This window comes from Sceloporus occidentalis, unplaced genomic scaffold (genome assembly GCF_023333645.1).
Source record: "Sceloporus occidentalis isolate IW3139 unplaced genomic scaffold, rSceOcc1.0.p SCAF_2, whole genome shotgun sequence".
Classification (NCBI taxonomy): domain Eukaryota; kingdom Metazoa; phylum Chordata; class Lepidosauria; order Squamata; family Phrynosomatidae; genus Sceloporus; species Sceloporus occidentalis.
The window spans coordinates 115,940,777-115,965,447 of NW_028316982.1; the positions used below are offsets into that span (position 1 = coordinate 115,940,777).

General features: G+C 39.5%; 1 protein-coding gene across 2 annotated transcripts in view; it reads right to left on the reverse strand.

Moving 5' to 3' along the window:
• Positions 1 to 1,776: 1,776 nt before the first annotated feature.
• LOC149318911 (proto-oncogene tyrosine-protein kinase receptor Ret-like) overlaps positions 1,777 to 24,671 on the reverse strand; it is a 131,464-nt gene continuing 108,569 nt past the window's right edge. For both annotated transcript variants that reach the window (XM_089510673.1, XM_089510671.1), the window contains 7 exons: positions 23,171 to 23,385; positions 22,960 to 23,082; positions 20,550 to 20,620; positions 13,832 to 13,969; positions 11,210 to 11,309; positions 5,786 to 5,933; positions 1,777 to 3,952 (listed from right to left, as the gene is read on the reverse strand). In XM_089510673.1, the coding sequence (XP_089366799.1) occupies positions 3,795 to 3,952; positions 5,786 to 5,933; positions 11,210 to 11,309; positions 13,832 to 13,969; positions 20,550 to 20,620; positions 22,960 to 23,082; positions 23,171 to 23,385 (953 nt within the window). In that variant the 3' untranslated portion in view covers positions 1,777 to 3,794. The remainder of the gene's footprint in view (positions 3,953 to 5,785; positions 5,934 to 11,209; positions 11,310 to 13,831; positions 13,970 to 20,549; positions 20,621 to 22,959; positions 23,083 to 23,170; positions 23,386 to 24,671) is intronic.

A 24,671-nucleotide genomic window follows, 5' to 3' on the forward strand; every position in this document is an offset into this window, starting at 1 on the left:
ATAGCAAGAGACATGCATGCGTTGGTGATTATTTCTGGCTTTTGTGTCCCATTATCATCAACAAGGGCTTGTTTATTGGCTGACAAGTGTTATCTCTTTATAGAACTCTCTGCTTCCAGGGACGAGGATATGAAAAGGTAGATCACTAGATGATATGCTGCTGTTTAACTCAGACTGAAGGAGAGAGGTAGTTGAATGTATTGTTTTCTGAAAGACAGCTTCCTTTGCTTTTGCCACAGTGGTGAAGATGTGCTATCCAAAAAAGAGGCTGTAATCATTTAACATGTAAACAAGGCCAAGGCTGGGATAGATAGTGATCAGTTCCAGGAGAAAAATAAGCTGCTCTCCCATATGTTTGCAATTATAAAAGCATGAATTCAGAATGTGTGAAATTATGACACCTTTCAACCTCTTTGAATAAAACAAATGATGACAGTGTATTACCTTCTTTTTCTTAAAATCACAGAGTTGGAAAAGACAAGGGCCATCCAGTCCAACCACCCTGCCATGCAGGAACTTTCAATCAAAGCATACCCAACAGATGGCCATCCAGCCTCTGTTTAAAGACCTCCAAGGAAGGAGACTCCACCAGTTGCCGAGGTCCAGCTTTTCTACAAATGGGGACTATCCCATCGAACTGGAATGGTTGAAGATTCAGGACATTGAAAACGAAGCACATCTTCACATAGCACAAAGTTAAAATGTGAAATTCAGTGCCACAGAGTGTTGTGAGTATTGCCAACTTGGATAGTTCTGAAAGAGAATGACATAAATCCAGGGACTTGGGGCCACTGGTAGCTACTTGTCTATATGAATGTATATTACTTCTACTATATATCAGATGTGATATATCTCTGTATATCAGTTGATGGTAAGAGCTATACGGTGCAGTTGTATGCATGCTTTGCTGGCTGACTTCACTCAGGCAATTGGTTGATCCACTATGCTAAGTATAGTGACTTTACTACATAGGCGTCTGATCTGATTTAGTATAGCTCTCATATTCTTAAAGCTTCCACTCTGCTCCTTAGGCAAGAAGTGATTTGGGGGAAAGGTCTGGTCTTGTTTGCTTATTACAGTGCATTGATAAGGGGAACTTGCTAGTGTTTTCTCATTCCTGGGGCTTTTTCAAAGTTCTGAATGTGATTCACAGAGCTGTATTGCTACATTTGCAACTATATGTGGACCAAAGTGATAAAGGAGCCAATGATAAAGGAATAGTGCAGGTAATACTGTCCTTCAGAAAGATGACTAGAGGCTGTTGGATTCAACAGTGTTCATACTTCTAAGGGGGGAAAATGGAACCATTAACTAGAAGAGGAGAAGCTGGCATAATTATATCACTTATCAGTGAGAAAGAAATATCCTGAACAGATTCTGACTTACCCCAGAAACAGTACTGACTTCTTGGAAATTTAGGCAGTTATGAATACTCCCAAGGAAAGCATATTACATGTGACAGTGGCAGGAACTGTTCCTGTGCAATGAAGCACACAGAAAGGCGAATGTAATTTATTGCTTAGCAGGAGTAGATAGTCTCCTAGTTGTTCAGAAGCATGATCAAGCTGGACCCAGAAAATTTTCATAGAACTCATACATTTTTCACTTTGGTCAATTGGATTCCTTGCTTGGTCTACCTGAAGCATCTTCCTTTAGCCAGAATCAGGCAGGAAACAAAAGCTGAATCCTCAGTCATGAGCCATGCATGTTGTTTTGAGCATGAGTCCTTACACAGGTCCTCTCAGCAACAATGAAATAACAACCCCGGACATTTATGTTTTTATTATTTGAGATGATTGCTTGTTACAGTATACACTGAGGATTGTTTCACATCTCTGTAGGCAGTTTTTTTTTTTGTAAACACAGTGTCTAGCGTAATAGTTAGCTTACAGAAAGAAACGTTTCTCCTGCCCCTTTGTCTGGCAACAGGCTTATTTTCAAACCATTTTATCCTAGTGAGGTGCTCAGACCTCTTGCATGAAGAGTGGTTACAGGTTTTGGCAATCTGACTCATTGATTTCTGGAATAACTGGGACATGTAATGGAGACACATAGAATTACACAGCAGAAACCCAAGAGACAGAAGCAATACTTTGGTATAACTTTTGCTTATGCAAGCATATCCAAAAAGGATAAACATAGTGGGTTAATGTTCCAGCATTCTTTAGAAAAATAACCCCTCCCCACACACACCTTCTTAACATTATGAGATAACAAACAAGATACAAAAATTTAAAGCCATGTCTGCTAACCATTTCAGCTAAGCTCTGTAAATCAGATCAACTTCCAATACACCATACCAAAGTCAAAATATAACATCCATTAGTTTTACTCTCTCTTTTTTAAAAAAATGAACAAACTCTTAGACATGTTTTCCATATGGACAGAGAGAAAAAATATAACAAGTAAAAAGAGAGTAAAGACTATATTGAATAAAAAAAGTTCTGCCTGTACATGGTTCACAAGAAAAAAGGGGGGGGGGGGATTGTGTATCCTAAAGTTTCACATGAACAGAGAGAGATGAAGCACAGGCTGTCTGTTAACTGTGCTTTGCAAACTAGGATCTGGCTTTGGGAATGTATGCTTTCTCCAGCAGACCCCTTTACCTTCACCAGAAGTAATTCGGTGGCCTACATCAAACATTAACTGTGGCTGAAATAACAAGGGCTTCTATTTTATCATGGGCTGAAAGTAGTTTGAAGAGCATCTCTGCTACTGGGATACTGGCTCATCTTATTCTACTGAATGGTCGAATTCAATTAAAGAGGACAAGGGAAAGCATTCCCGGTTCTTATACCCAATTTATTAACCCTAATTAACAGGGAGCCAGTGCTATTTCTGTGCTGTCCCATTAGTTGTGCAGTGGATGCTGGAAATTGAGAGTTTGAACTGAAAGGACTGAAACCCACCAGGCATGGCGCCAAACCAAGTCCTTTTATATTAGCTCATTTCAAAACATCCTGAGCAGATTTTGAAAGATCTGTGAAATGGACATGAACGAAAGTAAGTTGTGTCGGGTGGGCATTCTGAGAGCGAGTCTCTATCACAAGTATATCTGGTATCAAAGTTTTTTCATTGTGCTAAAGGTAAGAATAGTTTAACCCTGATTTTAAAAAAAACATCTATTTTTTTCCCATTATGGTAGAACAATATATTTCTACAGGTTTCCAAGACATCAAATGTTGAATCTCAACACCAACTTGAGCTGCTTAATGCTCTTGGTCCCAAATCCCCATTAATTTAGGGTTTGCTACTGCCAAACACTTAATTGCAGAGTAAGCTCAGGATTGTGGGAGAAAATTGTTCCCAATATATAATTTGTGCTTCTTGCTTTGATCAATTTGCCTTTCCTTCGCCGTGACCACAGAAATAACAGTTTGTAATGAAACAACAGGGTTTCTCTCCCACTCCCTTTGCGGCAGTTCCAGCACAAGGACATTGCCCTGAATATTGTAAGCATGAAGTCCAGTGGTCACAACTAATACAAATTGACCAAAAGGGACAACTTGCAGAATGACAAAAAAACCTAACCAAGCATTAGTATTACGATGTGACACACTTTTGATATGCCTTCAAACAGGGAGAAAGTCCATTATAGTAAATACAGTATTGATCACAAGAGAAAGAGAGACAAAACACTTCAGGAACTGCTAAAAAAATTGGGGAAAGTTCCCCACACTAGAAATTCCTGTTGCTTCAACCAGTTGTTACTCGACAAAGAATAAGCCAAAGGGAAGGCTATTCTTTGGACATTTACTTCCCTCCTGAGTTCATTACCTTGCACCAAGAAATTGTTAACTATCAAACTTGTCCATAAATTTTGCCGCTGAGGGTGAAACCATCCAGTTAGCATATACACTATCATTTGCATATCTTGAAAACACAGACTTAGGGCCATCGCATCTTGTGAGTGGAACGGGGCTCTCCTCAGGCCAGTTCGGGTATGACATGCCTAAAAATGAAAACAGATAATTTTTTCTGCACTGAAGAACCAAAACTTCATGTGCAGACAGTAAGGCCCTTGGCAAAACTCCCTTCAAAAAATTGCAAGCCAAATTACAAAATATATCCCCCCCCTCCTTTGAAAAAACAACAACAACCAAACAGAGAAGTGTTTCAAAGGCACTGAAGCACAAGTTGAAGGCCAAACCATGAAAAATAAATAAATAAAGTGCTCTTCTGATATATCCCAGTATCATTTGCTCCTGGTAAATCTTTGGATCTCAGAATGTTAGATTTCATGGGAATACAGCAGCAGATTGGTTATTGCAATGGAGTATTCCTGTGGTCCATAAAGTGCTCAGAGCAGTAATAAGCCTACACACTTGCCAATTCTGAAAAGTTTAAACATTTAGCATGCATGTTATCAATCCTAAAAACACTTATCCCATCAAAGTCAATAGGATGCATATACATTAAGTGTCTTTTTTAATAATAATAATAATAATAAAAACAATGGGGGCCCTGGGAGAATTTCCACAGAGCCACTGAGTTCATGAATATCCAGTCTGACTGTACTTCTTCCACCTCCTCCTGAACCATCTACTTGTTTCTGTTTAGTTTGGGGAAAATCCTGGATTGCTTCTTGCAAAGACCCAATTGCTAAGACACTCACAAAGAAAACCTAATTCAAGGGTCTCTTCTAAATATAATAGCTATAGTACAGACTATTTAAGGGGCATACAAAGTACTCCTTGATCTCAGCAGGATTAGCCTATCATTTAGCTGTCTTAAAACATCTCCATTAGTTTAAGGATCTAAACATGAATTTAAGAATTAGAGCTCAAAGATTAAGCTCCAAATCAGTACCTTGATGCTGACAAATAAAAAGAATGGACAAAGGGGAAAAGCTGGACGGCTTTGGATGAACGTAATTTAAAAGCATTAATAGCATGTAGAGAGCATTTAATTATGAGACAAAAATGTAGGAGTTTTGGCAAGAACCATCTTTACTGTCCATCTCACCACAATATTAAAGCACATTCCTTTTAAGACACTTGCGACAACATTCAAAACATGGCTTAGATGCTGACATTTTCATGAGAAACAAAAAGCATGTGAAAACAGCAGAGGTTGCTTTCATGTGGTCCTCTCCAGTTCAGCTTCCAAACAGCTACACAGCTGCACTTCTTCTATTCTGACTCCCCCCCCCCCCAAATTTGTAAGCTGATTCTTCCAGCCTTCCTTTCTCTACCCCACAATTCCATTACTTAGTAAGCAGCCATGGCTGACTGGGAACTTAAAATATACAGACAACAGTTGGGATTCAGGAATCCATCAGAATAAAAACAAGAATGGATCCTTTAACAGTGAAACATGAGGAACATCCCAAATCTTCAAGCAGTAAAAAAGTCTTATCACTTGCAATGAGAAATGCCAAATGCTATGATGCATTTAAATGCTCCTAACCCTTAGATAGATAAAAGTATAGTTTTAATTGGCTATCTGCTAGTATATTTTTTAAAACATCCCCTGAGAGTACTTCCCTGATCTAGGATTTTTTTTTCTTTATCATACAATATATATTTAGTCATGTTGCACGTTTTCACATCCTTTTAAATTTTTTTTTAAACACAGCTGCAGAAAACAGCTAAAGGAAGAGCCTAATGCAGAATTAGACAGTGACAAATGAAAGGAAAAAAACCTTGCCAAGCAAATTTTGATTGGATTCATTCAGACAAATAATATTCTAAAAGGTAATACAGAGAGCGTGAAGACAGTGAAGGAGAAAATCACTTTGGGTGTGTGTGTTGCTAGAATCTAGTAAATGCATGTGAAATTCTACCATAGAGTTTGTTTTCAATCCATGTGGAAGGAAGGGTTCGAGGGAGGGGAGCATTATTACAATCCACGAGGGGCGTTTCCTCTTCTGAGAGTCCATCATCATAAAGCAGCGAATCAGAAGGCGTGGAAGCAGCAAGGTCCAAATAGTCCTAAGGAGACAAAGAAAAAGGATAGTAAACAAAGCAGTCCTTTGGCACTCTCTTCTACTTGCATTTCTTGTCCCATAAACTGAGCGACTACATCTCAGTGTGGATGAGATCATCAGCTTCTGCTTACTGCAAGAGCAGTATCCTTGGAGACACATTTGTTTGGAGTAACACTAGACACGTTTCCTTCGAGGTATGCTCAATTACTATTCCCCCTGAGCTGGGTTCCTTGCCAACAAGTTAACATAGTGAGTTTGGCAGGCGAACCGGGAAATTCTGCCCCCTCCCCTCCATCTTGTGCTTCTCCGAGAAGAGCTGGTGAGAAATGGGTAAAATTATCAGCACTGCAAGGAAGCTTCTCTGGGCAAGCCTTTCTTCAACATGAATGGAACTATTCCAGAAACACTGCATTTATGCAATCAATCTGGAACACAAATAAATTTGTGCAAGAATCAGGAAGGGCAAAGCTTTACCTCATGTCAAGTTTCAGGAACAGTCATAAATTGGGAAAGATATTGGGTGATCTTAGGATGAAGTCACCTTATATTTGAATAGGAATTTGGATCTTCAACTACTTGCATTTATATAGCCCACACCCATACCCAAGAGGAAAGCATCTACAGGCTTAGGAAATGCCTAAGTTTGCAGAACTACAAAGATATCCAGGGGGGAATCTCTACGGGAAGCAAACACAACTAAAAACATAGTTTTTGTGGGTTTTTCGGGCTATGTGGCCATGTTCTAGACGAGGTTATTCCTGATATTTTGCCAGCATCTTCAGAGAAAAGCAGCCCAAAGTTAGCCCACATAAACACCTCCCGCAATAAAAACATTAAAACAACATTTAAAAGCTCCCACCCCACCCCCCGTGATATTTGAGGAATTAGAAAATAGCTGAAATCCTATACCAGGAGCACCTCATACTGAAACATTAAATTCCAGGCCATATTAGGCCATTACAGACCATATTTTTGGATACTGATAGTTATTCTTTGGATGAGATTTCATGGGATACATTTTCCAAGGTGGCATGCTAGTCTTTTCTTTAAGAGGCTTTCAAGACACCAAGGAGAATTACTGCCTTCAGGCTTGGGATACAAAGAATATTATTGTTTAGGATCAAAAAAAATAAGCGCCTCAACAGGCTGAATTACCCCATCAAAAATTAGGTTTTTTTTCATATGAAGGCCAGTGTTTCCCCTCCCATTTTCACTTTTTTTGCACACACAAAAAGATCCCTTCCCGAGTTTTTCACAAAAACATTACAAAAAAGTGAAAAATCATCATAAAATGTACAAAATCCTAATAATCTTGCCAAGGTGGGAGAAAATTTTGTAATTTTTTTTTTATTCTTGCACCCAAGAATGACATGAACAAAAATTATATCCTCACTTCACACACCATTTGGACTAGGCAGAATTTTGATCTTATCTATGGTAGCAATTATCTTCTTATGAGATAAAGCTGACCTTAATTATTTAGAAATTTTAAAAAAACACCCCACTTCCACTGAAAAAAGTATATTACTTGTGAAGTGGGTGACCCAGGAATAGAACTTCTTTCATTGTGAAAATTGGCTTCTAGGCTCACTTGAACTTTTAAAAATTCACTGGCATATCTGGGAAAATGTACCTTTTCAGTCCTAGCCTTCTATGCATGGCATACCACAAGCCTTTTCAGAGGAATGTGTTTTTGTATAGTGAATGCACATTTGCTACCTGGACTCTTTGAGAAATGCAAGCAGCATTCCATCATTGACATAACATTTCATTTATTGTTCTTATTTGTTTTCTAACATTTACATCTCACACTTCATGATAAAACAATTCGCAGGGCAAGTTACAATCAACTGCAGGGGCAACCACACTTACCTTGTAACCAAATAGCTATTTATTGTTGCAAGGTGTGAAGAGCCACATTCCTACTTGTCTGGATAGCTAAGATGTGGCCTTGACATTCTAGATTCTATAATAAACAGCTCACAGGTCAATTCTGAGGAGTCAATCAACCCTATTCTATGGCTGTCTGTGTCTGTCACACACAGCAGAGTGTGAATCACATGTTTCTTCTTGAACAGGGCTTTCTAGCAAGTGTTTGCATATTTATGGTCTTACTGTCCACATACAGTCATCCCTCCATATTTGCAGCTTTGATATTTGCGGATTTGATTATTCACGGATTTCATTAATATGTTCTCTCTAGGACTGTCTAGGTCCTCCAGCGCAACTCTGTGGTCAACTTTAACTAAAAGTTGCACTGAAAGACCATTTGTAGCTACTCCAGTGCCATTCTATGGTCAGTGTATGTTGGACATTGACCACAGAGTTGCACTGGAGGACCTAGAGATTCCTAGAGAGGTGTCTTCTCAGGTAAAAACAGTGTTTTTGTTATTTTTGGTTTTTCCATATTCACGGGAGTCTTGTTCCCCTAACCCTAGCGAATATGGAGGGACAACTATATTTGTAAATTCTAGTAGGTATTCACCCCTAGGTTTTCTGATTGAGTTCTCTCCACCTCTGCCTCTTCATTATGTAAACAATACAATAAAATAAGCAATGGGGAGGGGAAAGTAGTTACCTTTTGACAATCTTGGAGGGTTGGAAGGGGTAGGGAAGAGTGGGCATGAGTGCATCTCTCTTTCATACTCATTTATTGGATGATGAAGCCTATATGGTTTAGCAGCTGAAGATGCTCAGCATGTGTGTAGGTGCAACCTAAAAGACATGTGGTTGATGGTTGATGTCATTATGAATGAATTTGTATGACTTTAAAAGGGCTCTTAGAAACTTGGTAAGCCATCTCTGAGCCATCCCTGTTGACATAGTATGCCTTTTTAAAAAAACCAAACTTAGGGATGCCTTTTTCTTCTTCTTTGTTTGAATGCCATATAATCCTGATTTCCTATTCATAAACTCTTTAATGGAACTGTGTATTCTATGCATTTTATTGGCAGTTCCTGCAAAACAAAACAAAACAAAAGGCCGAGATACAATTCTAATAAATAAACAAAATCAACTTTTGTCCATTGCACTCACCTGCCTCTCGACTTTGACACAATGTACCTATCTATATGTCAATAGTCTAATTTTATATTAACTGAGAAACCTATGCTTTGATTTTATGTGGCTAAGTGAGTAACTGAGAGTCTGCCCCCCCTCCCACTCCAATGCTTGGAAGGCCAAAGAAAAACCCTTCAAAGTGGTAGTAAACAATGTCTATTATTGTTATTATATTTGAACTGAGGGTGCAAGCCAAGGAGGTCAGTAGAAGTCACCCACAGGTCTCTCATGTGCTAATGCAATTCTCTAATTCTTCCCAATTCAGTCTTCAACACAGGCAGAATGTGACAGGAAAAGAATAAACTCTTCTGCTTCCTTGTCCAGATTCCAAAGCAACAGGAGTGTTCCATGGTTTGCAAACCTGTAGCTCCTGGCAGCTGCTGCTCACTGTCTACACTCTGTTCCCAGAACTAAGCAGCTTATTGCACCCATTTCCCCCCTGTTATGGGAATGGGAAGGGGACACTCGGAACCATGCGTCACGGAGAAAAAACAGATTTTATCGCGCACCAAAGTGTCTTCAAAATGGTCCCATTCCATTCCCTGGTCCTAAGCTGTCCCCATTCAGTGCTGAGGTGGGCCATTTTGCTTAGCCGGAAGACTTCCGACCTGAACATTTAATGACCCTCACCACTGAATGGGGTCGGCTTGGGGACGGGGAACAGAATGGGGCCATTTTGAGGACACTTTAGTGTGTGGTAAAATCCATTTTTTCTCGGTGACACATGGCCCTTAGTGTCCCCTTCCCATTCCCATAACAGGGGGGGAAATGGGTGCAATAAGCTTCTAGCAATGGCTCAAAGCGTGCCCACATCAGTTTCTGATGTAGAGAACAGGGATTGCAGGGGTAGAGAACAGGGATTGCAGAATCTGGCAAAGAACTGGAGTAGACTGTGAGTAGTTGCTGAGAAATGAAACGGGCTTTAAAGACACAGGAATTCTTGATGGTCTGAAGTACTGGGAAAGGGGGATAACTGACTGCAACCCCTAAACTTTCAATGCACTAGAAAATGATACAATGACATTTTTAAAAAATCCTCTGAAAAGTTTAACACATGTCTAGACAAGTCACAATACACAGGGATAAGCCAATTCAAAGGTTTGTAAAGGTAATTGAGTACAAATAATCTTTCCTCTTCAGAAGAGTTATGTCTTTAGCTCCCCATTTATTTACTTATCTACGTTCTATTAGTTGATATTTTACAATTTTGTTTCCTTTATTTATAACTTCAGCTGGTTTCACAGAACACTGCATGTGGCCTTGTCCCAGAGTGCTTGTTCCTAAGGGAGATACTGCTAATCTTAGCTATTTGATGAATGGCATGGGCATCTCCTAGCCTGTTGGAAAGTCACACTTTACCATTTCTGTGTGAACAGTGGAACTACCACTCTTAAATCTACTTGTTTCTATAAAAAGGACCTATACTTATTTTTTACTTTGGCCTCCTTTCATTTATATTTTGCTATGTGTTTACAGTAGACACCACAAAAAAGCAGTTTGTGGTATGCAAATATATTCCTTTCTCAGATATTTTGTTAGAGTAAATATCCCTAGGAACGTCAACCTCTTTAAATATTCCTTCTTTGCACTTTTCACCTGTGACAAAGTGGCTTTAAAAGCTGGCTATTCTTAGGATGAAATGCAGCTTGACGGCAATGGACAACACAGGAGGTGCAAAACCCATCCCAGTTGTGTTTGATGGGACATCTGAGGAGCTGACACAAAGATGTGTGCCTAAAGGAGGAGAGTTAGAAAGGCTAAAGCGTACCAAGTGTTTGATTTTAATGTGACCATACTGAATTTGAGATTAACCCACATAAGATTCATTATTGACATGTTTCTCCATAACAGTTACTGTTTGCTTTATAGTGATGACTCTGACTGCATTGATTGTCATAAACTAGAAAGAAGAAAGAACACACTGCCTAAAATATTTAAACTGGTCTATGGAGAAACCTGGGACCCAAGATCTTATACACTTAAGGTTAAAGCTAAAATGGTGAACATAGAGGAAGTATTATTGGCAGGGTACCTCCTGAGGTTGGAGGTTTCATCTTTGCACTTTTCACCTGAGCTTTGTCTTTTCAAATATGGAAGGCAGAAAATGGATACAGCGTTTGAAATGAAGTCTTACCCAATCAGTTGTATACAGCACCATGCATTGGAAAATCTTTCTGACTAGGATTTCTGATCAATTGCAAAGCTCAAAAAAGCACTTACCCTGCTCTTTACCATCATTTTCTCTAACTCTTTACTGATCTCAGCAAATGTTGGCCTCTTATCTGGTTCCTGTTTCCAGCAGCGAAGCATCAGATTGTACCTGCAATAAAACACACAAAATGCTGCATATTAATCAAGGATTTACTCTGTAGCTTCAGTTATATGTTCTCTAATAAGAGGTGGGATCTAGACCAGGTGGACCTGCAGGAGCATGGGGGGCATGGAAGCCCTCATATGCCAAACTAAGTCCAAGCACCAGTATCCCATTATGTAATTCTGCTAACAGAAATTATCCTGAGTTCATGGGCAACCACTACTGTAGTAAGCACAAGGAGGAAATCCAACACAGTTTGATGTTGCACAACTATTCACGAAGATGGTCACGCAAGCAGTTACATGTGTAGTAGCAGGCCCTACCTCCACCTTGCATACATTTACAAAGATCCCATGATTAATCTAGTTACAAGAAGAAAGTGACCTGCTGGGATTGGGGGGTGTTATTGGGGGTGTTATTAGAGCAGTGTGTTCATGAAGGGGCAGGAGAGGCACAATATGCTGTTATTTCCCACTAGTTGCTTAAGGGAGGATAACCAATTCTAGCTTTGTGCTCCTTCCTGATTCATGGAGTCTTATGAATACAAAAAAATTGGTAAGAGTTAAATATTCTGTCACTTATGTTCATTATAATGCTTTCTCCTCAATGAAGGACAATAAATACTTGCAGTTCCTGACACCTGAACCATAAGGACTAGATGGTGAGCAAAAGCAATTTTAAAAACATGTAAATGTTGGTTCCTACCACCCTCCCCACGCTGGTTCTACATTTCCTCAAAGAAATGTCTGCACTTTGAATAGTTAACTGTGTATTAATGAAGCTTTCCATTTTTGCAAAAGGATATTCTGCAAGCTCCTGATCTTTATCTTGAATTTTGGTTCTTATGCTCTTTTTGTGAGTCATTTTTTGCTTTTATCTGTTTTCTATTATGCCGTCGTTGTTACAAAATGGTATAAGCACTTCTAGGAAAGTGTTCTGAAAGGTGGGGTGTAAATCCTTAATGTAAGTAGACAAATACATTTTTTAAAAGAATTATACACCAGGGTAGCTTAAAACTCACCAGGGCAACTTAAAACATATTAAAAATACAAGAAAACCCTCTAATGGGAATCCACATAGAAACAAAGGACTAAATATATATAGCTTATTTTACAGGTCTACAGAAGCTCCCTTGGCTTCTGGGGATTCAGGTCTATCACTGCAACCTTCCATACACTCCAGATACAATTATATGCCCAGTTAACTAGGAGTAGGTCTCACAGAACTCAGCAGGACTTATTTCACAACAGGCATGTGAAGGATTGTTCTGTGAAGCAGATAACACAAATTAAGTGTCCTGGAATCATGAACAAGGGTCACTGACTGAAGACAGAAATGCAAATGCACACACAATTATTATTATTATACTTGTGGCTCTGGCATCATGTTGACACATGGTTCTGCTTCCTCGAAAAATGTAACATTCTTTTTCTTTTCTAAAGCAGGTTTCTATCCCTTTTGGCTTGTGTTATACCTGATAATGCATGAGTAATGTCTGTTCATATTTCAAAAGCAGACAGACTATCCAAGTGTTTGACAGTGGGGGTTTCACTCTCTCCTCATTTTCTTCATGAAGAAAATTAGAACAGATGAGATTAAAAAAAAAACTTGAAAACTGGTGATAAGCAAGAAATTACACAAATATTTCTGCTTCATAGAATCTGCAGAAAACAGGATATTGGCACGGATTTGAAACACAAAACTGAAAATACAGATATCTACTCCTCTGGACTGAGGGAGAAAAAAGCATACAACAGTCAAGCTGGTCAAGATAACAGCTCACTTTAGTTAATTTTATTTCTGAAAAGAAGGATGTCTGTTTCCTTGTAAAAGTCTTTTTTGCAATCAACATTGTTAGCAATGCTTCAGTTAGGAGAGGATCAGCTGAGCTACCCAAAAGTTGCTATGTAGTTAAATAAATTAATTCATGTATCATCTGGTCACTACTAGGTTGAAATGGATAAAGTATTAGAAAAGTTAACTTAAATCAAGCAAACAAGCAATTGGGCCACTAAGGGAAAAGAGTGTACAGTAACATACACCACGGTCTCCTATTTTTTCCCCTCACCATTAACAATAATTAATTGGGAAAATAATTGGGGAATCCTGAATAACAATAACCTAACTTACTGAATTAGGTTTTGGGACCTCTAACTACAATCTTCAAAGAATTAGGTTTTTGTATTTGTTTTCCAAGCTCTGAACATATGAAACAATGCATCACATGTCCAACCACGTCACACTCTATTTTGGGCCTTTTGAAAGCTTATTATCAAAGGCTATAACTCACACTTCTTTCAATGATATTTTAAAATGCTTTCAAATCAATAGGCCCTTTACTTAAAATGAGGAAAGAAATCCAGCTAATATTTGTACATTGCTCAATATCTATACTCTTGCTCTTATAAGATTAAGATCTTCTTGCTGGGGGGCAGGGGCATACAACAAAGCAGCTGAGCACAATACTTTTGTAGATATAATCAACTAAAATATTCTTTAAAGAAGTCCTGCACTTTGATGTTACTTACATTTCCTCACTGCAGTTTTCTGGCTTTTCCATTCTATAGCCAGTTTTTAAGAGGTTAAAGAGTCTCTCAGGAGCAATACCTGGATAGGGGTTACCTCCCAGAGTGACTATCTCCCACAGCAAAACTCCAAATGACCACCTGAAGGGGGGGGGAAAGAAACAACACATACTGAAAGCATCAGGATATACACTCATATAAAGTTTATATTGCATAACGGATTTACACTTCCATCCATACTGAACATTTAGGGTAGACAAAGTGTTGGCCCTTGGGGGGGAGGTCACTTTTTTGTTTCCCCGATAACTAACTAAATAAATGAATAAATCATCTGTGCCAAAATGACCTCCAGTGGGCTTGGGGAATTTTTCAACTTGTTTTAGTGCTCCTTAGGCCGTTTTTCAAAAGCCAGCAGTAAACTGGAAGTGACTTCCAGTCTAAAATGGGCTGGGGGGGGGGGGGGAGTTAAACATAGGAAAAGTGCCTCGAGCACCTATAGCAGTGATGGTGAACCTATGGCATGCGTGCCACAGGTGGCACTCAGAGCCCTCTCTGTGAGCACACATGCTGTCGCCCTAGCACAGAGTTTGCCAATTTCTTACTAGAAAGCCAGAGGGACATGGCACTTTGCAATAAATAAGTGGGGTCTGGGTTGCAGTTTGGGCACTCGGTCTGTAAAAGGTTCACCATCACTGACCTACAGGTTCTTGAGAGGCTTTGGGGAGCAAAAAAGAGGGCAGGTTGTGGAGGGAAGCATGGTGAGTGCATCCGCCAAAGTCTCCTGGGGGGTAATGCAACCCTAGCTTCCCACAGTTGCCCACTCCTGCTTTATGTGGATAAATACTTTTGAAATTTAAAAATTTGGCAACATTATTGATGTTTTATTCACTGAAAGAAAAGCAAGTGTTTGCAAACACATATAAGCAAGAAATTCTTTTTAAAGCTCAAGAATCAAATGTCATGCCGGAGATGGTCCTGTTTCACACTGTAAAGCTTATTTTTTACACTATAGTTCTGCTGAACTGCACATGGAAACCATCCATTTAACCATTCTAAAAATGTATTTCAGGTCTCAAATAAATTGGGATTAACCTTCAGCCACAGAGAACAATTCAGAGAAAGGTGAGGCTGTCCTCTCAAACTCATTGGTGTCAAAACTGCATTTCTGCAAAGAGTTATGTGAGAAACAGCAGGGATTGATTCATAGATTTTAGGATTTGCATTCCCAAGATGTTTTAACTCAGTGGGATCCCTCGGAAAACCACACTTGGAAACTTCTTGACTACTCTTGGAGCAGCATTCTTTTGCACAGATTTTAAGAAACTGGATAGCAAAAAAGAGTTGTATTTTTGCAAGCTGAACTGCTTGTTTCATTTGGTCATATTACTATCTGTGAAGCCCTCTTTCTAACCTTAAAAGAGCAGTACATTAGAAGAGAAAAAACTGTTTGCAAATTCCTTGATGCCTGGATTCATTAATAAAAGCTTTTATAATGTTCTTAAAGACCATCTATTCGCCCTTTATGGCCTTGAGTTAATGTCTTCTCCACACAATGTTAACTTTCCCTCTTCAATTATGCCAAATAGATTTTTCAGTGCTTTGGATTTTATTTCAGAGAATCTAATTTCTTCATATAAAAACACTTTATTTATTGTACCCCTCCACCTTATTTATCTTCAAAACTCTTTGACCTAATTTAAGATGTGAGACAGCAATTAGTGTCAGGTTGCCTAGTCAAAATGGCACAGTAGTTGTTTAATTCCAGGTATTATTCAGTCAAAATCTGAAACTTGACCCACTGTAACTTTAATATATAAGCTGGTTCTCGTTTTTAATTTTTATTCAAAAGTAGTAAGAAGGCATTTAACACTGACAATTTCTCATAAACCCCAGCTGCTTTTTGAATGTTTAATTTGTGGGCACATTTAGTAAAACATTTTCCTACACTTCCTATTGAAATGAATGGAACCAGTGAAGGTAACTGCAGTAGTCCCTTGTTGATGCAAATGACTTTAATATGCTTGAAGGAATATGTGTGAATTATAGCACTGTAATATTTGTGTTTCTTCATCGCTCATTTCAGCGAGGTCTGCACAGAGTTTCCATTTGGTTTTTGCTTTATGTAACAAATACTGCACGTTGACTGTGTAAATAAAAATATGCAAATGATGGGTGGTTCTCTGTACACACACACACACATATGTGTGTGTGTGTGTGTACAGAGAACCACCCATCATTTGCATATTTTTATTTACACAATATAATCAATAAATTACTCTTGAGTATAAGTGCTGTAGGTGTGGAAATGCAGGGAGAATTTTTAGCCAATTGTGTCAGTCAATTTTACCCACAAATTTTATAAGACTGTGGTAGTGGAAAAATAGAGGATAGGAAGAACAGGAACATTATAGCTTAGAATGAGGATGGTGCGCCCCATTGAATGCAATGGCATGGTAAAATGGTGTCCCTTACATAAAATGGCAAAATCAAGCTTGGCTTTTTGGAATTTATGAGCCCGTACAGAAAGGCCAAAATAAAGCTGCTTCGGGTCACTTTGGAAGTATGCTGTTTAAATGATGCATGCACCATAAGAGGCCAGAAGCCACATTAAAGCCACGCTTTAATCCTAAGGACTGGAGCATAGCTTTGGTGCAGCTTCTGACTTCTTAAGATGCGAGTTTCATTTAAACACCATAGGTAGGACAGAATCGGAAACATGTGGCCCTCCTGATACTGGACTGTGGCTCACATGAACACTGAAAGATGCTTTATACTGACTCACATCACAAGTCTTCCCACATGAACCTGTCTGGATTTTGAGATCTACAGTGAAGACTCTTCATTTGCTGTGGTGGCAACTCCATTGTGGAACTCCCTCCCAGGAGGAGTCAGCTGGGTTCTCTTCTGAGGCCACTCTCCTCATTTTGTACCCAGGATGACTAGATGTCCTCCTTTTCCAAGACATGTCTTACATTTCAACCCTCTGACCAGTATGTCCTCCATCTTGAGTATGACTAAGAAGCATGAATTTATCTTTATATGATTGTTTCTTTTATTTTGTAACATCCTACATTTTCCTTGAATGTCCTACATTTTATGGTGGTTCATCCTCCTTGGTGGTTGGGACATTTGGCTAACCTGTGTGTGCACCTGGCATTTTGTATCCCAAGGGATCTGCTGCTAGGGTTGCACAGAAGCCCACAAAGAGATGTAGAATTTCAGGTCACTCATAAGCAGAGGTGCTTATAAGCAATAAATAAATGTATTTGTCAAAATTAATCCTGAATAATTGGTTGATTTGCTTCACCACAGCACTGATAATCAACTGCTTAACAGTGATCATGCTGAGAGACACAGACTAAGCTAGAAGTTGTATGAAGTGTACTCTATACGAATGCACACTAAACAGCCTGACTAGAGTGAATTTGTTATGTTTCCTTCATCACTTGGTGACAAGACATTTTCATTACAGTTCAAGCTGGCTGCTTCCAGTGTTCTGTGGTTACATTTCCCTCCAATTACAGGAATATGAGTAAGACGTTTGCCACGTACAAAACTATTCTCCTATATGTCCTGGACAAAGCACAATCCTTCCAGTTGCATGCTTTTCTACTTGAGTTTTTCCACTTTCCCATCTCCCCACATCCTGATGACATCTTTGTACTAAAAAAAATTACTTTTTCATACAGACACTTTTTTTAGCACTTTGTTATGGTATGTAACAGAGGCAAAAAGAAAGAAAGAAAGAAAGAAAGAAAGAAAGAAAGAATAAAACAAAGGTTCCAGTAAAAGGAAAATGGATAGACTCTGAAGGGTGAACTGTGTGGTTAGTAGATTCTATTTAGCAAAGTCTTTATGCTTAATTAAGAACCACACAAAAGAGAAAATGTGGTAAGATACAGCCTCTTACATCAGAACGGTCCTAAGATGGGAAAGTTGTCCCTTCCCAAATCCTCCATTCTATTCAAGCACAAAAGTTAGAGGCTACCAGATACTTATGGAATCAAACATGCCTAGTAAGCTAGACTTGAGGGCAAAACAGATCGTCAAAATAAGCAGGGTTCTGGTCAGCTTCGAGGCAGGGCATTTAGATGACGCACACTTGCCAGAAACCACTCCCAAGCTGTGCTATGGGGAGAAAAACCAGACTAAAAAGGAGCTGGATTTTTCCATTTCTTCCCAGAAAGTGCACACTTTCGTTCATACATCTACTTGCCACAACATCAGAATGGCTCTAAAGAGGCACTTTATCCAAATCCTAATCCTCATTGTGCATATAAACGCCCTGTTGCAGGAGTGCATTTAGAAGGGACGGAGCTGCTCTACCCAAGCAGTGGGGGTGGAGATGCCCAAAAGAGAAACCATGACACCTCTCATGGAGATAAGTAAAATATACATAAATCAGACAGTCAAGGAGGGGGCATGGGATGAAGAAGGCATGATTGTTCCTTGCCAGCATCTGTACGGCATACCTCTGCTCCGATGTCCTATCCCAGTGGAGCGCTGCACATGCGAGTGTGTGCAGGTTGACAGGAATGGTCATGCAATGAGATGGCAGTCACCATTGGTTTGCTCCTGTGATGGTGCACAGGCATGGTGGTGGGGTGGGCAGTAAAAAGTACCCAGTGGCATGGCTTGACATGCACACACCAGCCACCTTCGGAGCCAGCGATGCAGTTGGTGAGGACTCGGATCACCTTTGTAAAAAACAGCTTCAAGCTACTTTTTCCTGTCCATCTGTTTCACCCTTACACATTTGTTGAAAAGACATTGTGGGTAGATGGCTCTCTGACAATGCCCTATGACTCATGGAGGGTGCCCTGTAGGTTGAAGGATAGAACTATCAAGTGATAAAAGTCCTGTACATGTCTTCACTGATGTACAAAAATAGGGGGAATGGGGAATGTATACTCCAGTCCCTCCCCTCCACATGTTTGTGGGGAAAGTCTGAAAAGGGGATATAACTGCATTTAAATAAATGTGGTTAAGGAGCACTACATGACTGGGAAGCCCTGCCTCTATCAGAGCTTCTGATAGCATGAAACACTGCCATTGTGTGTCACAAAATGCAGTGATTGCTCCTCTTCAGACTTTTCCTATCAACACAGGAAGTGAAGAGGGAAATGGGGCAGAACATGCTCCCTTCACTTGTGTACAACAATGAATGCTGGAACAGGGTTAAAATTCTAAAAGATTATACAATGAATCAGGGTCTCTTATCATTCTTCCAGCACTACAGTACTGTCAGGCATTGATCAGACTAACTGCAGCTGGAGCTGCATCTGCTCTTGACACAGATAAAAGAGGACTGGAGAGCCAGAGCCAAAATAGAGGACATGGTGAAAGATGGGCTGGTGGTCAAGTATGATGCAAGGCAATTTGTGTGTCTATTCTGTGAATTGCTCGTACACAGATACTAACTTGAATGTGGGGGTGAAGGAAAGGTCATATGCTGACCATAAAGCCAAAGTAAAGTAGGGCCATGCTGAAAGAAATGTATCCTCAACCAAGGAAACTTACAAGCTATGCCACTATGCTCCTCTGAATCTCAAGGATAAGCAAAGCAAACAGTTATAGAGAATTTTAACCACATCATTACAAAATAAAATAAATCATTACTAACTGGTGCTTTCTACTAATAACAATAACAATCTGAAATGTAAGTTCAACACATAGTTTTTGCTTAGTTATCGCTTAATAATTTTCTAGTATGGTTTAATGACTAGTGCACAAGTTTTGATTTGTTATAAGTTGTCATATGCTGTTGTTGGACATTTTTTCCAAAACTGTTATAAATAATAAGGTATATACAGTATTTGCTTCTGCACCAGATTGCTCAGTTTGAATGCTGCCCTCTGAACCAAGATGCCATTAGATATATAGCTGTCTAACAGCTTCATCTTGAGCCCAAACCGGTGTGTGTGTGTGTGTGTGTCTGTGTCTCTGTGTGTCTGTGTCTGTACGTGTGCTGCCTACAAGGGCTTTATTGAGTGTGGTGTGTCCCAATTGCCTATGAAGTTAGCTGAAAATATTCAGGCTGGAACCGCAGTTGCCCTTAATCTAAACAGCCTAATCTGTTTGTTTGCTGGGGACGAGAGTGTTGGTGACAAAGGAAGTTGAAGAACAAATGTTGATGTTTAGATCTAATCCACCACAATTGCCTTAAAATCACTTAATCCTCTTTACAAGTATAGCCAGCAATATGGGAACCACTCCTAAGAATAACAAATGGGTATGAAACTCCCACTAGATCAACCATTCACTTCCACACAAAATTGCTCCTTTTGAGCAAGATAAGGGGAACACTACTTTGGCACTGATTAGGAATTATAATGCAGGGGAAATTAAGTTTTGCACAGATTTCAGCAATCCATTTCAATATATATTGCCCATTATAATAGTGTGTGTCTTTGAGAGAATACAGGCAACTATCCATAAGCAAGGTCTATATATGCTTTGGCAAGTGTCTATCAGGAAATAGCGAATTGCTGCTATCTAGGATGTGATGCCTCTATTCTTGAAGGAAAGATGCTGTATATCTCACTTATGCTTTGTTTAAGAAGCAGGATTTTAGTGCTGACTTTCCAGCCAGTGATTTCTTGTTTTCTTTTCCATAGCAGGGCAAGTCTCTGAAATCTTTGCTGGTGTTGCACAGGATAGGTGAAACAATAAAGTTGCATGACAGGAAATGTGGACATCCCACCTAAATATATACACTTACACATCACTTTGTGTTGTGTAGATGTGATCGAAGAGAGATTCTATGGCCATCCATTTTACAGGTATCCGACCCTGGAGAAAGAAAGAGGGAGATTATTATTTGCAAGTGCCCTTTAACACTACTTAATGTCTTAGACATTTCATTTCTGTCACATTTATCTAATACAAGTTATCAACTACACTTACATGACTTTTCACAGAGTGTGAGTGCTTTCCCCTGTATCTGAATTAGAGTAAAAGGTACTCTGAGATGGAGGCACTTGCTCACGTACGTTCACTAGTCAAATTTTGCCAGGAAAAAAATCAAGTATTGTGATGTGCAGGAGAAAACCCATTATGTTGATTAAGTAAACTGATAAAAACTTGGTGCACTTTTAAAATAGCATTTTTGTTCCCAGTGTCCACTAAAACCTGATTGTTATTGAAAGAATTAGAGAGGTACTGGCAAAATGAAGATGGGACTACTGATTGTGATACATGGCCATACAGAATAATGAAATTCCATTTCTTTCCCACTTTGAATATAATTTGGCTTTTGAGCTTTTAGCAAAAAAACCTTTTCTACTTAATTATGAGAGTTAAAAACATGCACACTGTAAAAGCAAACACAGGGATTGTACCTGACAAAGGCTAGAAAAATTAAACACCAGAAGACTCTAGGCTGCTGTTATTTCTTTGAAACTAGATTTCTTAGCCTGCTCTATTGAAATGATTTTTTTTAAAATGTCTGTTTTACACTATAGATTGTGTGACTATATGCTATTGATTAATCATCAATTTGCATAGAAAGGGAAGCTCAAAGTACAAACAACAACAACAACATTCAAGTCATGTTCTCCAGTATCTCTTTGATAAAGACCATTTCATTATCTTTTTGGCTCAGAGATTTATATACAGATATCCATTAAACTATAGTTTAAGCTTTGGTTTCCTATCTCTTATGCCCACGCATATACAGTTTAACACGCTTCATAACACACAAGAAGATTTGCTCTACACCTTCCTGCAAATGAAATCATACAATATGTTGAACAGAGCCATGTATGCTTCTAATCTAACAGGACTATTTTGGGGCAGCTGAAAATAATTAACTGTGACAGGAAAGCACAACTGATTTCAAGGGAGTGAGGTGCTTGCCAACTAGCAAATAACTGTTGGCAATCATTTGATACAACTCAGAGCATGAAAGGAAACTTATTCCTGTCAAAAGGAAAAACAAAATAAAAAACAAAATAAAATTGCAGCTCCTCTGGCAATGTGTGCAGGCAAGCGTGTTTAATAATTATGCTCACCCTTTAATTTTTCTACAGTGGTAACAAGACAAGCTCTTCAGCTTTGAGATATTGTAAGCTGATGAAAGGCTGCAGGGATCCAGTCCTTACCCAGGATTCAGTTTCCTAAAAGGTAAGTCACTGGAGACCTACAGTATTTCTGTACCATAGAGTTTATTTACACATATATATAGACTGAAAAAATGAGTTGGATTATCATCACTAACTCTCAAACAAGTTCTTATTTTCCATCAGTTTCTAGAAATCTACAGGGCCAGAGGGGTTCCTTCAGAGCATGATTTCTCTGCAACCTTTTCAGACTTAAGCCCGAAACAGACAGGCCTGGCATTCAGATGACACACACTCACAAAGGAGCCAGAAGCTGCTCCAAGGTGGCAGGAGCCAGACTTGCTGGTGGCCCCATTAAGGACCACAGTGGTGACATGCTTCGAGAGCAGGCCATCCGGTTGCCACTGTCTTGGCCTGATCGGGGCCAGAGCGGCCTCTGGCTGCTGCTTCATGCTGGTCTGGTTCACCCTTTAGTGCCACCAGCACAGACTGATTTCCGGTTACACATGGAGATCTCATTTTTCTTCTTCCATGTCTAGCAGGGTTAAGAGTGATGAGACATCTCTGCTCTATGTGTTCATGGACATAGCTTCCATTGAGACCTCATCATCAGAAAGTTAATGGCATCGACTGCCCTTTATCAGGTCTTAAGAGATTATCATTTCAAGGCACCCATTATAATATCTATAATTATAGAAAAGGTATAGTTTTAAGACAGATGACATCAGGGAGCATGACCATGAGTCCTGATGTTTCTTGATCCCTTTCCACATGAGAGGGAGAGAAGGAGCTTACAGGCTGGTGTTCAGCTGGTTCTTGCACAGGACAGCTAAGTGCATATGTGTCAAGCTCTTCACATAGTCCATCACCTCAATCTTACAGCAAAGCCACAATGAGGGAGGGGTAGAGATCCTACTACAGCCCTACATGACTGGATGACAACAGAGAGCTTGGCCAGATTTGGCGCATGAGACAGATGTTCACCTTCTCTATTTTACAAGGCACATTTTCTTATAAATGTATAATTTCTCCAGATCAACAAATCAGCATTTTAATGGCCATATGCTCTACCTTGCTTCTTTTGACATAAGAGTCTTCTTCATAAACATCTCGAGATAGACCAAAATCAGATATCTTCATTTTACGTCCTTCTGCTACTAAGACATTTCTGGCTGCTAAATCACGATGCACAAGCTTTAGAGGGAGGAAAGAGAAGAAATTAACAATTATGTCTGCTGCTATATATGGCTAGGAAACAGGGCGGGAATAATGGACATCATACCTTCATTTCAGCAAGGTACTGCATTCCACGCGATATCTGCCATGCAAATGAAATGAGATCACCCATGGTTAAAGCTCGCTCATCTGGATTATCCAAGTAGCTGGAATTCCTGTTTCCATCACTTCCTACATAGCTGGTTCCAACTTTCCGGCTTTCTCTCAGAAAACTCCGCAAGGAACCATATTTAGCATATTCTACTATTAAATACAAAGGCCCTGAGGAAGAAAAAGATGGGGAGACTAAGAAGCAGAGTTAGGCCAACTTGTTCTCAAGAATCAGACAGTAAAATTTACCACCAGGATGGTCTCAAACTTGTGCTTTTAAAAAAGGAACCTTCATCCAAAGCTTCCCCCCCCCCCCATCTCTATAAGAATGCATTCACTTCTCTGAATGTTGTTATGTCTCACAAGATGAGTTGGCTCCAATTCCTTGTAAGTAGATTTATGATTGCAGTCTAAGTGATGAAAATCAAATGAATTTGAATGCAATTCTTACAGAATATCAATAGCTAAAATCCTTTATACATTTACCTGGAATATTTAATAAAGGTTTCCATGCAAAACAGTGTGCATAAAGAACCAATCTGAAGAGCTCTTATACACATAATTGTCTGAAGGCTTTGGAAGGTTCATCATTCTCTTCTGCTTCCTGGGTGCTAATTAGAGTGGCTTATTACAGCTCTCAGATACAGGCTCTCACAAGAAGAATCCTGACATTTCAGTCCATTAAGGCACTTTGCCTGAGAACTGTCTCCATGAATTATCTCCCCAGGGCTACAGTGTTGAATACAGTGGCCTGAAATTTCAAACCTTTCCTATCATAGTTTCAGCACCTTAAACCCATACTGAACCTTAAGTGTCCAGAACAGAAATAGTGGCAGCTTTAGTGGAGGGTAAACTGAGCAACCACTAACAGCCACCAATTTTAAGGAGCCCCCAAACTTGTCAAAATCTTCCCTACTTCCTTTCTCCTTGTTGTTGTTGTTGTCAGCTGCCCTCGAGACAATTTTGGGTCATGACGACCCTATGGATGAAAGATCTCCCAAGTATCCCTATCTTCCACTGTTCTGCTCAGGTCCTGCAAGCCCATGCCCATAACCCCCAACTAAGTCTGTCCATCTAATCTGTGGCTCCCCGCTCCCTTCTTCTACCCTCTACCTTTTCAAGCATTATTGTTTTTTTCCAGTGATTCATGTCTTCTCATTATGTGGCCAAAGTATGATAGCCTCAGCTTGATCATTCTGGTTTCCAAGAAAAGTTCTGGTCTGATCTATTCAAGGACTTATTAGTTTGCCTTTTTGGCTGTCCATGGTCTCCAGCACCACATTTCAAATGAGTTGATTTTCTTTCTGTCTGCCTCCTTCAATGTCCAGCTCTCACATGTGCACATGGTAATTGGGAATACCATGGCCTGGATGATTCTGACTTTAGTGTTCAGTTGTATGTCTTTGCTCTTCAGTATCTTTTCATGTTCTTTCATAGCTGCCCTTCACAATCACAGT